The sequence below is a fragment of the Haliaeetus albicilla genome, chromosome 1 (assembly GCF_947461875.1).
Source record: "Haliaeetus albicilla chromosome 1, bHalAlb1.1, whole genome shotgun sequence".
In the NCBI taxonomy this organism is placed as follows: Eukaryota; Metazoa; Chordata; class Aves; order Accipitriformes; family Accipitridae; genus Haliaeetus; species Haliaeetus albicilla.
The window spans coordinates 56,079,667-56,099,995 of record NC_091483.1 but is presented as its reverse complement, the minus strand read 5'-3'; the positions used below and the strand labels follow the sequence as shown (position 1 = coordinate 56,099,995).

The 20,329-nt window shown below is 38.8% G+C and overlaps 2 protein-coding genes across 4 annotated transcripts in view; both read right to left on the bottom strand.

Moving 5' to 3' along the window:
• Positions 1-8,314, bottom strand: part of NFXL1 (nuclear transcription factor, X-box binding like 1) — a 52,078-nt gene extending 43,764 nt beyond the window's left edge. Inside the window, exons 1-8 of the mRNA XM_069790337.1 lie at positions 8,004-8,314; positions 6,429-6,599; positions 5,962-6,071; positions 3,655-3,788; positions 1,777-1,955; positions 1,451-1,612; positions 1,236-1,349; positions 1,114-1,136 (exon numbers count right to left, since the gene is read on the bottom strand). Coding sequence (XP_069646438.1) covers positions 1,114-1,136; positions 1,236-1,349; positions 1,451-1,612; positions 1,777-1,955; positions 3,655-3,788; positions 5,962-6,071; positions 6,429-6,599; positions 8,004-8,163 — 1,053 coding nt within the window. The 5' untranslated portion in view covers positions 8,164-8,314. The remainder of the gene's footprint in view (positions 1-1,113; positions 1,137-1,235; positions 1,350-1,450; positions 1,613-1,776; positions 1,956-3,654; positions 3,789-5,961; positions 6,072-6,428; positions 6,600-8,003) is intronic.
• Positions 8,315-11,244: 2,930 nt separating this feature from the next.
• On the bottom strand, positions 11,245-20,100 carry CNGA1 (cyclic nucleotide gated channel subunit alpha 1). Of its 3 annotated transcripts, XM_069790721.1 has the most exons (9): positions 19,867-20,100; positions 17,698-17,735; positions 15,943-16,066; positions 15,567-15,629; positions 15,153-15,185; positions 14,946-15,047; positions 13,923-14,030; positions 13,672-13,778; positions 11,245-12,829 (listed from the first exon to the last, which is right to left on the bottom strand). In XM_069790721.1, the coding sequence occupies exons 3-9, from the start codon at positions 16,047-16,049 to the stop codon at positions 11,412-11,414; spliced, it is 1,938 nt and encodes a 645-aa protein (XP_069646822.1). In that variant the 5' UTR covers positions 16,050-16,066; positions 17,698-17,735; positions 19,867-20,100; the 3' UTR covers positions 11,245-11,411. The 3 variants fall into 3 exon arrangements, with proteins under 3 accessions (XP_069646822.1, XP_069646817.1, XP_069646806.1); XM_069790716.1 differs by lacking the exon at positions 17,698-17,735 and having other exon boundaries at positions 15,943-16,085; XM_069790705.1 differs by lacking the exon at positions 17,698-17,735 and having other exon boundaries at positions 19,867-20,099.
• Positions 20,101-20,329: the final 229 nt, after the last annotated feature.

Below are 20,329 nucleotides of genomic sequence, written 5' to 3'. Positions count from 1 at the left end.
CCTGGGAAAGTCAGAGAAACCAAGTGAATGCAATGTCATGGAACTACATACCAAGACAAAGCACCCAAGGGGACAAACCAGGGGTGACAGACATCTGGATGGAATTTAACTTTTTCTGAATTTTGTTAACAAATATTGTATTTGCTGAGTTTGCCAAATAAAACTGATCACCCCTGCAGTGATCCTGACTGGAAGACCACTGCATACTGAGGAGTTAGTGGTTCACATAACAGTTAACCTGAGTAGCCCCAGGCCTGTGCTGTGCTGCACATACAGCTTGGCGACCTTCAGGCCTGTGTTGTGCTGCTCATATCCCTTGGCCACAGGATAAACTTATTGTAGCAGAGGAGATTGGAGGCAGCTCCCACTTGGTACCAGTGATTATGCCACCTGCATGTCCTTGCCTTTATCTAAAAGTGCAGCAAGAAGTTCTCATCTGAACATCCTTTCTGTCTGACAGTAGAAATGATTAACAGAGCTGCTTGCTTGTAAAAAAATCCTACAATAGTTTCAGTGACCAAAATGGGGTAACCCTTTCTACAGATGGGGTCTGCACTGCCTGTGGATCAGAGGGTCATTCAATGCTGCACAGCTTGGGGTTCCCAACATCTAAAGGGCCATACTATTATTTATATTATACTCCCTTTCTCTATAGCGTTAGCTGAAATAAATCACATTTTAACTGATACTTTACAGAGGCTGAGTGCCTTTCTTACTAGGATTGTAATGACCAAGAACCTCCTGGTGCAACCTCCCACTGCCACTTAGAGGTTTTTTTTATTCTTTTTATTTTTTCCAGTCTGTCAATCCATAGCCTTGGTCCTAAGAACAAGCTGCAAATATACTTCAAAGAATGAATCACAAATCTTTCATTCTGTTACAGTCACTAGAAGTAATTAAGTATGAAACTCTTATCTACTAAGGTGTGGTTTCATGCTTATTTTTAAAGAGAGCAGCTGAAATTTCAACCTCAAGTACAAGAAAACAGAACATACAAGGTCAAATTCACTGCTAGCTTAATCCTAGCACATTTCCAGAACAATGACATTTTAACTACTGTCAAAAAATGAACTGGGCCACCAAGTAGATCCATTCTCAAACACTGCTGCTTACATTTTTGATTGCACTTTCAAAACCTAAAAAATAAAATTATTTTCTTACTGAATGAGTTTTTCCAATCCTTAATACACTGAGTAATCTAATTTTGTAGAAATGAGAAATAAGCTAAAAAGGACAGCTTCGACATACCTGATCACACTGCCACTGAGGACTTGCACAAAGTCTTTCTGCTGTCTGTCTTCCACAGATGCACCGTTGTTTACTGACTCGTGGACAAGGCTGACAATCTCCTGTATGTAATTGTGAGTGACATTGAGTAGGAATTGCAAAAGAATGATGTATCTTAGCAATTAAACAACTACTCCTCTGAAGTTTAAGAAGGCAGGTCTACCTGCATGACAGGAATTCTCACAAGTGTGTTGTCCACATAGCAACATTCGTCCACATGGCAGGTGACATGACCATTCCTTGGCACTGCACCTTCGGGGCACTGGTTTAGCTTTCTTACAGTGACAGGTTGTTGTGACCATCTTTGGGCAAGGTGGACAGGGTCCTAAGTACAGGAAAAAGAATACCTCGCTAATGGCCATTCAGCAAATGCAGCCTTGACTACATCTGGTTTCTGAGAATTTTAAATATAGTTAGCAGATTTTAAGTAAAACTGTGTAACAGCTACATAAATACAGGTCACACAACCAAGAGACACAATGGATTTACCTGGATGACAAAGCAGCAGGCATTTATGACCACAAGAAGGTTTGAACTCCCTCTCACATATCTGACCACAGGAGTGAGGTACCAGCCATGGGTCCACTGTTGGATTCTCCACTTTTCCACAGTAACAGTAATACCTACTGGGAGTTTCAGACCGTTTGTATTCAAACCTACATTTTGGACTACAACAAGGGAAAAAGGGAATGAAAAGAAAAGCAATTTTTTTGAAGAATTTTTTTAAGAAGAAAAGCCATTTTTATTATTTCAGTTTCACAAGATTGTTACCGTGCTACCAATTAACATTTTTATAACTACTGTAACCAATAACAACACAATTAAATTTATAATATACAATAAAGGTCTTGCTATATGTCAAATTTTACAATAAATTCATTAGAATGTCTAAGGAATTGTCCTATCACTGCAATCTTTTTTCTCTAAGAATATATTAAAAAAAATTCAGCATAGCATACAGAATAATTTTTATGTCAAGTTATACCAAAGGAATGTATGCAACAAAGAGTTAACCTACAATCAAAAGAAGAGATTTAAAAAAAGGTTTTTACCAGTAGCAATTTATAAGCTATGTAAAACAAGATTTAGCAATGCTATTAAAGCTATGCATAATAATTAAAATTTTATCTAAAAGATTTTAGATTGTATCAGTTCAGCATCTTAGATATTATAAGATGCACACCTTTATTTGTTACCCTTGATGGTGCCAGATATTAAAAAATACATTATTCCTAAAGGTAAGATAGGCACCAAAGGTCTGGAACTTGTTAGTGTCACAGGCCCTAAAGGCTTTCAGGTGCAAGCCATGGACAAAGGAGGCAACACAAGGAAGGAGAAACAAAGCAGCTCCTATTTCTGGCTACACTGAGAAAAGACAACAGACAAGGAGCTCCTCCTCAGAGAAGAATAAAGACCTACGTACTCATTTTCATCAAATAAAATGTCAATTTACCCTTATATAATACATTACAGGCCATAAACCACTTCTCCATAGTAACTGCACAGTTTTATCATGTGCTTAAATGTCAAATAAAATACCATTTGCCTTGAATTTTTTTCATTATAAACATTATGCTTAAACACAGAACTAGTTTGTAGTAGAATAGGCATTATCAACTTGAGACACTGCCAGCCAACAATTCTATACCTTACTTCCTAAGCAAACCTGCTCTCTGAGATCCCACATTAACAGCGCTCTTGAATCCACCAGGCACTTTCAACCAAATTTGAGAGAGGACTGTGTATCAAACATACTACTACAAGTTTCCACATGAAAGTAGGTGGGCAAATAAAGCATAGAGCAAACATGCACAGAGAAACCTTGACTGAACTTTCAGACACAAACCTACTGAAAAAGCAAGCTTCATTATTCATGCCACCACAGTATTACCTTCTTCTTTATACAGTCTCATGTAAAACTGTAAGACTGGCTTTAATGCTCAAGTTATACAGAGACTAAAAAAAAACAAAAAACAAAAAACAAAAACAAACCCACACAACACCTAAATCTTGCTATTTTAGAACTGTTTTAATTTATTTATTTTATGGTGCCAATTTTAAAAGTGACAAATATGTAAAGCCATTCAGAAATAAATATTAGAAGCTGAGACACATGATGGATAAGTTACCTTCTCAGAAGTTCAAACAAATTTGATGCAGCAGGTTTTTAATATCACTGTGAAATATTCCTGAATCATGTTAATGAAAACTTAAAAATAATTCAAAAAAGCAATAGAAAAGTCAGCCTTCTAAACTTTTTTTTTGGTGTGCATGTCATTTACAAGTACCATTCCTTTCTAAAGTAACTCCAGTTCACATATTTTTCACAATGAAAGTATCTTTGTAAATGTACCATGAAGAGCTCACCATGGCCAGGGATAATCTTTCTTTCCAAAATCATCATCTGTCAAAGGAGAAGACACAAGGAAAAGGCTGTCCTTGGCCCACTTTTGGATACACACCAGGTGAAAAATACAAAAGCATCCACAACAGCTCCAAACCTAAAGAGCAGATATAAGTGCCAATTGCTTTATATTAGGCTTCTGTTTCCATCGACAAACATCTGTAACATCTAAAGAAATACAAGCTTGCTATTTTTCCATTTAAAAAATGGGTTTCCAAAGATAGATTATACCTACTGTTAGATTAATAGAGGCATTTTTACTGTTACAGATTCATACCTATAATCTTTTTTCCTGCTCCTGTGGGAAGTTTTTGCCAAGGCTTATGAAGCCCAAAATACTCATATAATCACAGAAAAGTTGATTTAAACATGTTGTTGGAGGTCATGTAGCACAACCTTGTGCCCAAAGTAGGACTATTGCCAACTTAGCTCAGTTCAGTCACAGCTTTGCCTAGCAAAGTTGAACAATCCTGAAGGATGGGGACTCCACAACGATCCTGGGGAACCTACTCCAAGTGTCATACTACCTTCCTAGTACACAAACTGCACCTCCCAAGCACCTGCTTGTACCATTGCCCCTTATTCCACCACCTGTCACCACAAAGATGACTTTGGCTTTAGCCACCTTCACAACTTCAAGCAGACCGAGGCTGCAATCATATCATCCCTTAGCCTTCTCTCTGCCAGACTAAACAAGCTCTCCCTCCACCCCTCTCTCCGTCCCATACTCCAGGTCTCTAGACATCTTTGTAGTAGAAGTACTAAAAAGACTTTTTCCCCCTTTCAAACTTTAGGATTTACATACAGTGCTAGTAAGAAAAAGATGTGATTAGAAGTGTGGCTTTCAACCTAGTGTCTTTTGTTCAAAGAGCAAGACAGATATAAAATGGAACAGAATTAAAAGGAAATGTGTTTAAAATATTGATTTTGCCAGTATCCTATCTCTATCACTAAACCGTTATGTTCTTGTTCACAGTGTACTTCTCTTTGTCAGTTCTGGAGTGAAATCACAATCATTTGCTTAGAATATCAGCCTGCTGCTGAAAAGCAGTTTAAGTAACAGAAATCCAGTTTTATGACTTTGGTACTTTCCACATATTGATGTCTTAAATTGCCGGCTTAGAATGACTAAAACAATTTGGCAAGAGAAATGCAGCAGAAAATTTAAGTTTTAATTTCCTTTTTTTTTTTAATAACTTATAACATTCTTATAAAATTATACTGTGAAAACGAGAATTTCCCCATTAATTTATAGAGGACAAAGTCAATTACATAAGTTTCTAAAAGTATGGTAACTAACTTCCCAGAACTAAAGCTAAACAGGAGACGTTAAGCAAACACACACACACTTGACCAAAACTTTACAGATTCAAGATAACTAACAAACCACTGAGTTATAAAAGATGACTTCCAAGTTGCCAAACCATCTCACTTCCGCCGAGATGAAATTAACTCTATCAAGAGACAAATAACTTTAAAATCTACCTAAACACATATGTTAAGATTCAAAAAATTATCTATGAAACATGTTAAGAATTCATACAAAACATACTGCATTTCTTTCTAAAAAAATGTTAAAGCCTACAGTTTCATGGGATACTTGTACTCCATGTACATTCAGCATAAGAAGTTGCAAACATGTATTTGATTCAAGTAATTTTAACAGAAACAGGGTTGGACCTGTCAATGTCAAAGGGAAGCTGATACATAACATACATGATACATATACATAAAAGTGAAAAAGATTTGTCCTGAAATCTCTCCCACAAAAAATACACCTATATGAAATAAGACAATCTTCTTAGAAATGCCATCCTTCTCTTCCCCCTGATCTGCATTTGTAGTAGCAAAGTTTATCTTAGCTCCCTTGCTATAAATCTAACAATAATATTTCCTAACTTCCTAGTATTTCTTGCTTTGGTGATTGCTACAACATAGTTCCAAGGCTTATGGAACATTTCAGTGCAAGCACTGGCCTTCCTGCACCTTTTTTTTCATCTGCTACTCTCTAAAATTAAAAAAAACCCAAACTATTTACATTACAGTAACAAACATATGTCACAAAACACATATTCTGATTACAAGCTACATATATATGAGCACTTATTTCCTCAAGTGTTTGAAAAACCCAAAGATGCTGAATGTCGCATTAAGTACTCTCTCATTTTAAAACTATCAATCCCAAGAATTACCTTAGTAATATAATTAAATGAAAGTTACTCAGACAGTTATATTTGCTTTATTCTAAAAGACTACTGTAAAATACTCACAGCTTGGTTCCTTTTAACTGAAGCAATGCAGATCAGACATGTCATAGCCCCTGACTGAAAAGCTTCATTCATGTACTGTCTCGTACGTTCCAGTTCACTTGCATCTCCATCTTTAATGTATAAAGATTTTGAAAGCAATCAGTAATATTTGATCTGCTATTTTGTACATGTTGAGACTGCTGCAAAAGTATATTTTTTTTTTCTCTGAAGAGAGGTCAGTCATATATTATTACAAAATCACATTATTAGAAGTACTTAAGACAGTTTCAAACCGATACCATTGATTCTGCATAAAAAGGCAAGTAGTACTGCCAGCACGCATTGCTGGGAACAAATATTTTTAATACAAGACATCAGAATAAAGTGCTTTCCCTCCAATTATGGAAAAACTCTAATATACAGACAACACTACAACCTTGTTTACGCTATCATACTGAAATGAAAGTCAATAAATGAAAAAAGCTTACCAGTTTGGCTAGTGTAAATGGTAAATGTTTTGGCCAAAATCTTTCCTTGTTTTACTTCAGCATCTTCATCATCATCTTCAGATGAGGAGCTAAATTGGTCTTCAACTAGCTTTTTTGCTGCAGCCTGATTAGCCTTCTTAATTTCATCAAATTTCCTCTGTGAAGATAATTCTATTAAGAGAGCAGATTAATGATGATTAATACCGTGACAGTTAATCGTAACACCAGATTCAGTTCTACATACTTTCAACTGTCCTTTTCTTTAGAGAGCTTGCTGATTTTCTGTTTTTAAGGGCAGTATGTCGCTACATTTTCAATACTACACAAGAAGATATAAATTGCATTTTCTTCTTATCCGTGCATTATCCATAAAATTCACAGCAGAACTCACTATCTGTCAATTACTGGTGACAAATCCAACCAAATATACTAGAATACATACATCTATAACGCAGCTTTACTAAAACGATATTTAAAAAAAAAAAAAACACGCCACACACAAACACAACTTTCACAGCATGAGGAAGAAAAAAATAGAAATTAAAAAAATCAGGCAATTCTTGACAAGACTAATTGTTATAATTTGCTGATACCCTACAGGTACCTCTCCCAGCATTTGCTACTTTTTAAATTATGACTTTTATTGATCTCCCTCCATCCAACAACTCTTCATTGCAATAGTGGGTTCATGCTATTTCTACAGCTGGCAACGTTAAAAGTGACAGTGTATTTTTACATAAGCTTTTTAAGAAGTTATTGCACGTGAAATAGAGGAAGAGTCTCACATGGACAAAAAAAATTATGAAACGTAACCGAGTTCATAATAAACCAAAGTGCCTTTAGGATAACACACCACGGAGATAGAAAAGTCTTCAACAAACCACAGGTCTTAAAAGTACCTCCTAGTTTTCCATGTCAGACTGTTGCACGCAATACATTTCCTGGGGTTTGGTCAAGTTTTAAGGCTTTCCTTCAGAAACTGCGCTGCCGCTTAAAAGAGCGCAATATTTGGCGAAATGCCCGGGAAGCGTTTCGTGAGCACGGCCGTGCGCCCACAGCAGCCTCGTGCGCGGCAAAGCCCGCGCCTTCCCCGCGGCGGGGCAGTGTGGCACACCGACCAGGCCACCTAACGTTTGTCCCTAGCGGGCAGCACCCTCCTCAGCGTTTCCAGCCGTACTGACAAACGGCTGCTCCGTCCATCGCTTCACCCCTTCACTCTTCTGCTCGAAGGGCACCGACCGTGGCCCCTGGGGAGGACGCAGCCCCGAGCCCCCAGCCGCTGCCCTAGGCCTCCGCGTTTGCCCCCAGAAGGGACCCGCAAGCAGGAGACGGCGCAGGGCCAAACGCCGGCTCCCTGCCGCCGAGCAGCAAGGGAGCGGGGCCGGGGCCCGCCGGCCACGCGAGGGCCCCCCGCCCGCCTCCCTTCCCCACGACGCCGGGGACAGCCCCGACCCGGGCATTCGCAGGGGCTCCCCGAGGCCCGGCTGGGCTCCGGGCCACAGCCGGCTCCCCAGCCCAGGACCCCGCAGCCCCCGGCCGGGCCGGGGAAGGGGGGGGGGAGGACGCGACACTCACCGCTGGCCCCCTCGCCGCTGCTCCCCGCGGCCGCGACGCAGGCACCGCCGCGGGCCCTCGGGGCCGGGGGCCGGGCGGCCGCCCCAGCGCGGGCGGCGAGCCCGTCCCCGCTCCTGGCGCGGCCCCGGCCCCGGCCGCCCTGGCGCCAGGGCGCCTCCATGTCTCCGCCGCCAGCGAGCGAAGGACGGCGGAGGGAGGCCCACCCCTCCTCACACCCCCGGCTGCAGCCGCCCCGAGGCGAGCCCTCCCGCCCGGTCCGGCCCGGCCCCTCCGCCCGGAAGCAGCGGTGGAGGCGGCGGGGACGCCGGTGAGGTGAGCTCCCGCGGCAGCGCGACTACAGCTCCCAGCGCTCCCCGCGCGGGCGGGCGGGCGGAGGCGGTGTCTGGGGGATTCCAACACCCAGCGTGCAGCGGGGCGCAGGCGGCGTGCGGGCCTCGCCCGGCCGGTGCCTGAGGGCCGCTGTGGAGAGGGGCCGCGGGGCCCGCCGGGAGCTCGGTCCGCGCTGGGTAGTCAGAAAGTTGAATGCTCATGCCCAGGGTGGGGTCTCTTTATTACTTAATGCTTGGATTTCTTTTTGCCTGCCGCTCTGGCCACAGAAGCGGTGGCTTCAGCTGTCTGTCACAGAATCTTTTCAGGTGGAAAAGACCCTTAAAACCATCCGCTCCAACCATTAACCTAACTCTGCCGAGTCCACCACTAAACCACGTCCCTAAGCACCACATCTACACGTCTTTTAAATACCTCCAGGGATGGTGGATCGACCACTTCCCTGGGCAGCCTGTTCCAATGCTTGATAACCAGTTCAGTGAAAAAATTTTTCCTAATATCCAAACTAAACCTCCCGTGGCGCAACTTGAGGCCGTTTCCTCTTGTCCTATGGCTTGTTACTTGGGAGAAGAGACCAGCACCCACCTCGCTACAACCTCCTTTCAGGCAGTTGTAGAGAGCGATAAGGTCTCCCCTCAGCCTCCTTTTCTCCAGGGTAACTTCTTGGCAGCTGTTTCCACAGCTTTACTCGTGTTTTCTTCACAGCTCCTCTTCAGAGTATGAGAGTTAAAAATCAGCCATAAAGTGTGGTTAGAAACTTTACTGAAGTATATTCAGAAGGTTTTGCTGCACAGAAATACATGTTGAGGAATCTGTGTGCCTCCTGAAATGTTCTGACAGATAAGTGCAGGTTGAAATAGTTTTAATTTTACTGACATTTCCTTATAGCACTTATGTTCTGTCTTGTGCCAGGAGGGAACTCTGCATTTAGCGGGTTTTTTTCAGCAAATACATGCTTATAAAAGTAAAATAATACAAGGTTTCCAATCATAAAGAGTATGAAAATAGTAAGTAAACTACTGGAGGTCAATTCTGGTTTTCTGTTTTATTTGGAAATGTTTTAAATCAAAGAGTTTTTATTCTCAAGAAAGAGGCAGCTAGTGACTACAACTTGTGTCATAGACTGAAGGATCAATAAAAGAAAAATATTAACAGTAGATCTCTGTCTTTATTAATTAAAACTCATTATCATAGCACACACTTCTCTAATACAAAGTCTTAAACTCTTCAACAAAGGAGAAAAGTGCTTCCTAAGTGCCTAGTGAAATACGACGCAGCCAGCCCTACAGGATGCTGCTGCCACACAGACTACAAATTATGTTCAAGACCTGAATTGGAGGAAAGCCGATTGCAAAGTCCAGCATTCACAATATAGTTAAATGCCAGAATAACGCTTGTTCTTGTGTGCACTAATAGAATCTTTAATGGAATGATGGCATACTCTTTCCCCTCACCAGCACATTATGCCATTTGTCATTCAAAGCGCAGGATCAATAGTGAATGAACAGCCGTTTCATTTTACAGTTATCCTTGTTGTTCCATATATATCCTATGCATTAATTACTTCATAACATTTAACCTTTGCAGTGAAATCAGGAGTTTTTTATAGACCTCTGGCATTCTGGAAGCCTATCAACATTACATAAAAATAAAACAACCAGAAATGCATGCACTTTAAAAAGATCCAATTTATAGTATCTCCATCTTATTAAGGAGAAGAATGAAAGCACTAGAGATATTGTCAAGTGACAGTAACATTTACGTATGTATTTTTTAAGCGTGGCAGTCCGATTGCCCAGGATAATCAAATTGCCCTAAATACAGAATTATCCATTCTCTCCTTGCAGTTCCTTTCTTTGCTCCCTGTCATCAAACTTTTCCAACATTAAGTCAAAGTCTACTTAAAATACCCAGTTGAAAATACCTAGCTGAGACCACAACTAATAAAATCAATTTTTGCCAATGGAAAAAGACATAGATGAGGGAAAAAATCCAAGGAGATAATGCTTCTTAAAGCGATTGAAAATATATCTGACATATGACACAGTAGATTTTACTTAATAGTTAAAAACAGAAGAAAGAAATACCCTATCAATGAAAAAAATGATCTATTTAGTTGTTGTATTCTTTCCCCAACAGCAGCTGCAAAAGACGATGTAGGGAGAGTTTGGCCTCTTTCTGTCAAGTCTGCCCCTTGCACTCTGCCAGCATCCACAACTGTTACATTAGGGATATAAAAATTTTTAACCACAGATCTTAAAAACTTGATAGTCCATGATCAGCAGCCATATGATTACATGGAGCAGAACAGTCTTCAATATTACTTATTTGTTGTTATTGTAGGAAGAACAGCTAGATTTTGAGCCATCCATATTTGTCATACTGATGCTTGCAAAAAGTTGTATTTTCTCCGCTTTCTATTCCAGTCTTTGCATATAATATCCCCCAAAAAGGACCATTTAAAACGGCCCGCTTACGTTTCAAGAAATCAGCCAAGGTGGACCCAATGAAGTAATAATATTTTCCAAATCTTACAGCCTTCAGTACTCACATCTGCATTGTAGATATACCTAATTTTTTATATAATATCCCATACTTAATTAATCTTATGTTAATCAATAGATATTACGTGTTTGTTTATACACAAATTTAATGTCATGGTTCATGCCTATATTGACTTCAAATAAAATAATTGTTACCAAACCTTTCCTTCTTTCCATAAGTAGACACAAAGAAATTATTTTAAAATAGTCAGCAAAACTTTCAATGTTTGCCAGTATATGACTGTATAAAGATTTCATGCATTTGCCGTAGAGCAGTGTTACATAATGAGTACATAATGTATTAGCAGATAATGCCACCTGTTTGTGCAAGAGCAAGGTGTTATCTTCCATCTGCAGTCTCAATTCTTCTTTTTCTTCCTGAAACCTTCCAAATATGTGCTGCTTGTAGGAAATTAGTGACATTACCTCAACAAATAATTTTTTGTAATTAATAGCCAAGTCCTACAAAGATTAGAAATGAGTGTATTCAGCCCTGTGCAGGGTTTGACCCTAAGTCTTATTGGCAACCTCCAGTGGTTTATTCCACTTTTGACACTCCAGGTTTATCTGTGGATGGATCTGTTTCTTCTAAGTCTGTGAATTCTTGCTCTATAACTGGCTTCAATATTTTCTCGATTTGTGTAAGTCTTTTTTTCAGTTTCTGTTGTGCAGCTTCATACTCAGCCAACAACCTGGCAAACTTTGTTTGTAATCTGTCCATTGCTTTTTCCATGTAGGTGACCTTCTCTTCCAGATCTCTAGGATCACTTCCTAAATTTGCAACTTCAATGTCCAGCAACCCGTCCTTCATTAGGATTTGCTTGCCTTTTTCTTCCAGCATAGCCTTTGCATCTGGATATTCTGTCAAAGCCTCCATGAGATCATCTTTAGACAGACAAAACAAGTCCGAGTATCCAATACTTCTAATATTGGCTGTTCTTCGATTGCCAGCTTTGCTACCCTTGATATTAAGAATGCTGATTTCTCCAAAATAGCTGCCATCACTTAGGACCACAAATTGGGTAATTCCATCATCAGCGACCACTGCCAGCTTGCCTTCTTTGATAATGTACATCTCTCGTCCAATATCTCCTTTTCTGCAAATATAATCTCCTGGACTGTATACTTGCGGCTGGAGTTTCAAAACCAGTTCAACCAACAGACCAGCTTCACAGTCTGCAAAAATCCGAACTTTTTTTAGCGTTTCCAGGTGAACATTAATTGCAATCTCTGCTCTTAGTTTATCTGGCAGATACTTCAAGACTTCCCTTTCATCCACAGCCTTTTTGTTTGTCCACAGGTAGTCAAACCACTTTATAACTCTTTTTTCCATGTCTTTACTCACATTCCGAAAGTGCATATACTGCTTGATAGCATCAATCCTTGCTTGAAATTCTGCCCTGGCAGCATTCATGTTGGAGATCATAGAGCCCACATTACCAACAATGGTAGCGAAAATCAATACGCCAACCAAGAAGTCAATGACCACGAAGAAATACTCAGAATCTCTTACAGGAGGGGGTGTTTCACCAATAGTAGTCAAGGTCAGTGTAGACCAGTAGAGACTGTAGACATACTTTCTAGTCAGACGGGCAAATTCAGGATCAGAGGTGTTGGGGTAGACCCATGTGTCAGCCCCAAATCCAATGGCTTTCGAGATCGAGTAGTACACACAGGCGTTCCAGTGAATAATAATCACAATGTACATGACAAGGTTAGAGATCCTGAAGATATTTGGGTAGTTTGTCCTTGTTTCTGTTCGCTGGAAAAATTCAAACATCCGAGCTACTCTGAGTAGTCTGTTTATTCTTAATTCTGGGTAATTCAGTCCTAACTTAAAGTATAAGAGATCAGTTGGTATGATTGACAGAAAATCTAATTTGAATTGCAAAGATGTCTTATATTTCTCTTGAAGCTTTTCTTCTTCTTTCACCAGAAGACCTTGCTCCAGGTAACCTAAAATCAAATCGTAAATAATAAAAAATATTGCGACTTCAACTGTGTTGTGTTTAATGTCAATCCAAATCTACTTTGAAAAATATTTTGGGTGCAAATTCCAGATGGTACATAACTTCTCTTACTTTTTAATAAGAAATTTCTTATTTCCAAATGTTCAACTTAGTGCTATATGGTTCAGCTTGAGCTAAACTAAACAGCTTTGAAAATTAAACATTTCTAGCTCTGATTCTTTCCATATACTTTTCCACTATGGTGAACATCTGACACCCCCCCCCAAAAAAAAAAAAAAAAAAATCTGCAGGATATAGGAAGGGTGATTAATGAGGGAAAGAATTTGAACATGAGAATTTCAGTTCCATATTGAGGTATCTACTCAATAGCTCTGGATGTAGGAAAAGATTTTAAAAGAAACAGTTGCAGCTAAAGTTAATTGGATGTCTTGGTTGCTCAATGGTCTTGAAAATCAAGTGAATACTTGAATCTCCTTAAATACAAAATCCAGATTTAGGTGCTAATTTTTCAGAACCCCTGATCCGCACTTGGCCACATTGCATGTTTATTTTGTCTTGTTGAGTCAGCTGCAGGCAGAACAGCTTCTAGCTAGCTTACCTCATGCCTAGCTTACCTCTGGCTTTATGTATTTTTTGAGTAATACATCAGAGTTTCTCTTATTTTTACAGGTCACAGACTATAGTCTTTCAGAGATCTATCTCATTGTCTTTTTCACTGTTGCACTTCATCAAGGGTACCCAGATAATAAGAGTAGTAGTATTCTGAATATTTTAAACCACCTGACACAAATATATGAAGAGGAATAATTACTCATTGAATATACTTACCTGTTCTTGTCCGTACAAACATGTCAGCAACATAGATGGCATCAGAAATGTAGTCAATAATGAACCATACCGCTAAGTAGTCATGCTGAAGCTCATCAAAACAGGCTCTGAATAGGAAAAGACAGATGTAAATTACTGTGCACTGAAAATTAAATACTTGCATTAAATCAATGATGAATAAAGTATTTTTTTATTTATTTAGGGATATTATTTGCCAGAAGTTTTATATAGTCATTAAAGGAGTACATCACCTAGCAATAATCATGGTCCAGTTGTACATGACAGGCATTGTGATGCAAAACAACCAGTTGTAATACATATTTCCTGCTGGATCAATAATGTAAATATCTTTCTTCTTCCTAAGTGGTAGGCAGGTAAAAAAAGGAGATTTAATGAGACACTTAAAATACAGCTAACAATTTTTGAGGAATGAAGCATTCCAGAAATTGTTATTGTAGAATAAATAGTCTTTATTAAAGTTAAGCTTCCTTGCTTGAATGCATGGAGAACATGAAGCTGCTTGTTAGGTGTGACTTGCAGCGCAAGCTTTAGAATCTAAATTTTGCTGAGCAAAATCAGCTTGGCAGTCCCACTTCAGTTTATAGTGGCACATGTAATTTCAACCTTTTTAAATTAATTTTTTTCCTACCCAATTAACTGTCTTGTCTGATAATTGATTTGATCATCTTTCAAAAAATCAAATGATTATGTGACTACTAATGTTTAAATAAGTGAGCTAAATCCTGCCTTTCTCACTGGGAAAAGTCTACCTCTGAGAAAGATGAAACGTTGTCATAGTTTACATAAAGAAACCAAAGAATGTAAAATCATACAACACAAGTTCCTACTGCATTATTTTAAGTTTCTCTTCCTTGGCCAGAAAGTTATGAATTTACCAAGCAAAAGGTAAAGCAAGAACTTTTAGATCACAGAAGAGTTTACTTGCTTGTAGGTGCCCTTATGTGTGGAAGAGATTGCTTTATGCTGGCACATCTTTTGCTACAGGGTGTTATCCAAAAGATATTGGATAATCAGAATCCAAAGGAGATTTTTATTAATCTATTTTTTCAGGTCAATTCCATGCATGCATATTTCTGTTGTCCACATGTGAAGTTAAATCAAAACATCTCTACTCTAGGGAGAACAGCAGTCTGTATACTCATTCACTAGAGTATAAGCATCTTGTTTACAGGATGTCTGTGAATGGATTTGGTTTTACATCAAAAGCAATTTTATTAGACTAACATAGCAGGATCTGAATGAAAAATACTTACTTTTCTTTATTTTCTTTCTTCTTGGATTTATCTTTATTTTTGTTTTTCTCCTTTTTTTCCTTGTTCTTTTGTGTTTCTCCATCCTTTTTTTTTTCTGACTTGCTAAGAAATAGATTTACATTTTCAATTGTTACAGAATAAGTTATAACATATTTGGAAAGAAATTAAGTGTCTTAGAAATAGTAGTATTATTACTCTTTGTCTTACCTCTTCTTTTCTTTTTTCTTTTTCTTCTCCTCTCTAAGGAAAAGAAAAATATGATAGGCTCAGGGGATGCATATAGCCCTTGCTTCCACATTTATTTATTCGAATCATGTGAATTCGGTAAGGGTAACATTATACTTAGGTGTTTGGCCTTCAAAAACTGTTTTGCTTATTGTACTCACATAGAACTACTTTTATTTTAAATTAATAGGTATAATACCAATAACTTTAGTATTAAGAATGATCATCATAATTGATGTGCCTGAATTTAAAATGTACATGCAGTGTCTTTTGGGATTGCTTGAATGACATAACTGTTTATAAAGACATGATTAGATATGTATCATTATTCTTCATTGCTGCTCAACCAACCAGTATTGCAGTACTCTCATTTTATGAAATGGCAAAGATACTTACTCGTCTTTATTACTATTGTTGTTAATATTGTAGTGTGCAAGTGCACCGGGTAGATACCCTTGCCTGGGGAACAGCAAAACAACACAGTTATATGATATCTGCTGAAATACAAAAAAAAAAAATTTAATATCTAAATTGTCACAGACTGTTTCTCACCATTTTAATCATGGGCTAAGTTATCTAAGGAAACTGAAAGAGCACAGATTTTAATCTCCTAAATATTTACAATAAGCAATATATCACAATCTTAAAAACTTAATTTATTAAGAGGGAGTGAAGAAAATTAGATGACGGCAAGTATCTGTGCTTAGTTAATCCTACACAAATTATCAAAGGAAAAAACCCAAACGGACACAAAATAGTAAATTTGACATACCTGTTTTCCCCTTTGTCCATCGGTCCAGGGTCCTCACTGGTGTCTTGCACTACCACACTAGGAACAATTGTATGGGAGTGATGGGTCTCAATCACTCCTACCTTCATGGTCAAGTTTGTCTTACCTTGGGTAATTGAGGAAGACTGATTTAAAAAGGATCAAGTCATTTCACAACTAGCAGAAGTTACAAGCAATTTTTTTTTTTTTTAAGATGAATCCTTTATATGCTTTCTTCACCCAAAACCAACAACAGTATTTTCAGTTTTTTCTCTCCCATGACATTCCCACCAGACAAGAAAGGGCACTGTGGGTGCTTCAGTGTGCTGAATGACCAGGCAACTGCTGCTAAAGAAAATGTTCAACACACCTCTCTCTTAGAGGAGGCATAAATTTAGGTCTTTCTCCTGAGCCTAATCACATACTTTGAAAACATTTAGACAATTGTGTTAGAAATGTCTACCGCTGTTTCATCAGGGTTTGAACCAAAGACTGAAAACATTGTATCAAGATGGATAAACAGATTCATGCACAGGTGACATCCTGAAAACCAGACTAGGAAGCATCTACTGGTTGTACGTCCAAAGGAATCTCAGTATGTCTGATACCTGAAAGTTATACTGTGTTGAGAGCAAAGAGTAGGTTCTGTAACTAAGAAGTTAAGACTGGTGTAGCAGAGTCTCCTTACTCATATAGCAGATAGATAGAAATGTTAGTGGCTGTTCATGTCTGTTTTGTTCATTTCAATATTAAAAAATTGAAAATGTTGTAGAGAACTGTCCTGGTTTTGGCTGGGATAGTTAATTGTCTTCCTAGAAGCTGCTATAGTGTTATGTTTTGGGTTCAGTATGAGAAGAATGTTGATAACACACTAATATTTTCCGTTGTTGCTAGGAATGTTTAGACTAAGTCAAGGACTTTTCAGCTTCTCATGCCCAGCCAGCAAGAAGGCTGGAGGGGCACAAGACATTGGGATGGGACACAGCCAACAGGGTATTCCATACCATGTGACATCACATCTAGTATATAAACTGGGGGGAGTGGGGCTGGGGGGAATTGCTGCTCAGTGACTAACTGGGCGTCAGTCGGCAGGTGGTGAGCAATTGCATTGTGCATCACTTGTATATTCCAATATTATTATTATTATTATTGTCATTTTATTATTGTTATTATTATCATTATTAGTTTCTTCCTTTCTGTTCTATTAAACTGTTCTTATCTCAACCCACGAGTTTTACTTTTTTTAACCGATCCTGTTCCCCCATCCCACTGGGGGGGGGGCGGGGGGAGTAAGTGAGCAGCTGCGTGGTGCTTAGTTGCTGGTTGGGGTTAAACCACGTACATAACTAATGTAGTGCATTCTAGTGCACAGTCTTTCCAGCACCAGAGTAATTAATTTCTGCTCTCATTTTTCGCCACTGTTCTTACAATTTTGTCCGTTATATCTTGGCATCAGTGAGACTGCCAACTCTTCAGGCATGAATTGTGTCTACAAGTGTGATCTGCTCTTGACAGGGCCATTTAGATAGGATTATAAAATAGATGCTATCCACTACAGTAACAATATCCCCGTGCATGTGAAATTGGAGTATAGAGATGCCTGTAAGCCACAAATTGACAAGTGAGTGGCTGTACCACTGATACGTGATGTCAAATGCCATAGAATAAATCAGTCTCAAAGAAAGTACTTCCATTCTCTAGTCAAACACACTGCAAAAGAGAATGATGATACAGCTGCCACATTACTGCCAGACTTACCTGACTTTCCTTATTAGTCAGTGAAACTAAAAATATTCCTGTACAAGAAATAGGAGAGGAAACCCGTATTTCCAGCAGTCACCAGACATGAATGAATGACACATGGTGCAAAAAATAATACAGCAATATACAACATTCTACAAAACAGAAAGACGAAGGTTGAAGATTAAGATGTTTTCTTCCATCAATAGTCCTAAATATAGTCCAACATTGCTGGTCAGTCTTTAAATGCTTAAGAGCAAGGATCAGGTCTAAGATGTCTCATAAAAAGATTCTAAATTTCTAAGACATAGTAAACATTAGGTTAGATTCACCAGGAGCCTTCAAGCTGTAACAGGGTTTCCACTGACTTACTCCAAGGATAAATTGTGTTTGAAAGTGTGGAGATTGAAAGTATGCCAGGTTGAATTAAGCAGCTTTATGTCTGCTTACAGGTGCTCTGAAAGCTCTGCTAATGCTGGCACACAAAATTCCATCCTGATTTAACCTATATCCTCCACGGAGCCACACTGAAGTCCACAGAGCTCACAAATAATGGTGCAAAATAAAGCTGTGTCCAACCACTTCCAAACACTCAGCACCAGACAAATGCCAATATGTTCATCTCAAGGGAAATCATTCCTCCACCCAAGTGGGTGAACCAGTCACTTCACATTAGGACTCCCAGTACCAGCATTTCTACGTAGGCCCTTGTTTTTCATGTTTATCTTTGTTCATTGAGTCTTCTTCAGTTTCAAGAGCAAAAAACCCCATTGTTGACTGTGCTATTCAGACTTACTAATTTGCAGATGTACTAGAGGTTAAAGATGATAAGTGTGGTAAAATAGGACATGTCCAAAAATCCACACCCATCCAGACTGCATAGCCTGGAGATCAGGGAAAAATCTATGATGTCCTCTACATTCCCCTATTCTTCAGGCAAAGAGGGTTTTCTGTGCATTTTTGCAAATAAACAGATTCCTCTCGCTCTGTTAGTGTCTATTGTAAGTGGAACCACTGTGGGGTGCTTTCTGTTCTGCTGAAGGAGCCGTGGCAGCCTTGCGTAGGACTTGCTGGGAAAGAGGGGCTGCCATTTGGGGCAGGACTGGAGATTTCATCTTACTGAGGCACCGGAAGCATTAAGTGGCATAGAAATTGGAAGTATTTACTACCCTGTAGTCTCAAAATACTGAATCTGAGTGTCAGGCTCAGGTGACTGCTGCACCAGGTTGTTTCCCTTGTCAATCAGTCAGGACATGTAGCACAAGAATATCTACAAATTCTATTAGTCTCAAAGCAAATTGTGGGGAGTTTTGAGATTCTTGAGTCTAAGACACAGAAATGCTAATTGCTAGTGGATTAGGGACTGTGGTCACCTGGTTACAGCATTTGTGTGGCAAAACCCTGACACTGGGAACAGTAGAAAATATCCTGTTAAAATCAATGGGTTCAGAACTCACCTTAATGCATTTTTTAAATTGTATTATAGAGATTTTTCAGACAATATTTCAGATGGTTTTTACTAAATTGTATCACGACCATGTTTCCTATTCTGTAGTCACACATATTTTTCTTAAACTGATACATTGTCACAAATTGTTACACTGCTTTCATTTTAATAGCCCAATATTCATATTCGCAGTATCATATTTAGGTAGTAAGTTTGAAAAGTAATACAGATAAATGCTTGCTTTAGAGATATTGTAGATTTTTACCATATTGTTTTTACTGTATCATCACAAATAGTTTGCTTTTACTATCTTGGATTTTTAAATCTGACTAATATTATAAACAACTGAGTTTTCAACCATTATATTAATTACTATACATCAAAATCTCTAGGGCTGCAAGAAAGTGAAGGCAGTATTATCCTTTTACAGGTCTGTAGTGAATGGAAGATCAACTTCCATCTCTTCTACTCCTTTATTTTACCTATTTCTCACTTTCTTACTGGCCCACCATATTCACTTCTCTAGTCACTATTTTTAGAGAGAAAATGCTTCAAGTAAGGATATCCTGGAACAGAATTTGGTGTCATGTAAAGATCTACTTTTTTTCTTTACAAAAGGCAGCAGTAAATCTTCATTAACGTTAAATCTGCAGTGTGTTACAATAAAATCTCTTTTCTAAGATGCAAAAAGAGTCCTTAGCAGTTCTGCAATAAGCAGTTTCATCAGTGTGCATGCTTACCTTGGGAATGTAATCTGCTGCTTCCAATAGCGATTTCAGTCCTTTAAATCAGTGACGTTTCCTTACTACATAAGCAGAGCCACCATGAAAAGCTAAATATAATCAACATTTCATACATAAATCCCTTATTGATCAATTTCTCAACCAGACAGTCCCATGTGCAGTTCTCTGAATTATTCCCAGGAAAGGACATGGGTATTAGAAGGGGATTTCCTTGAGCTAGTGATGGATTTTGAGATTTAGTGAGAGATGAAAGTGACAGTGGCAGTCACTATTATCCCTCACCTGAGCAGAAGCTTACTAGCTGTATCAACACGCACAAGAAGAGACAAATATTGGAGTGCACTCTGCCTTGCAACTAAAAAAAATATTATTGTAAATTACTATATATTCAGTATTGTCTGCTGTCCTGTTTTCTTAATATTGCAGATGCTGTTACTTAGTAACAGGTCTTTACTAGAAC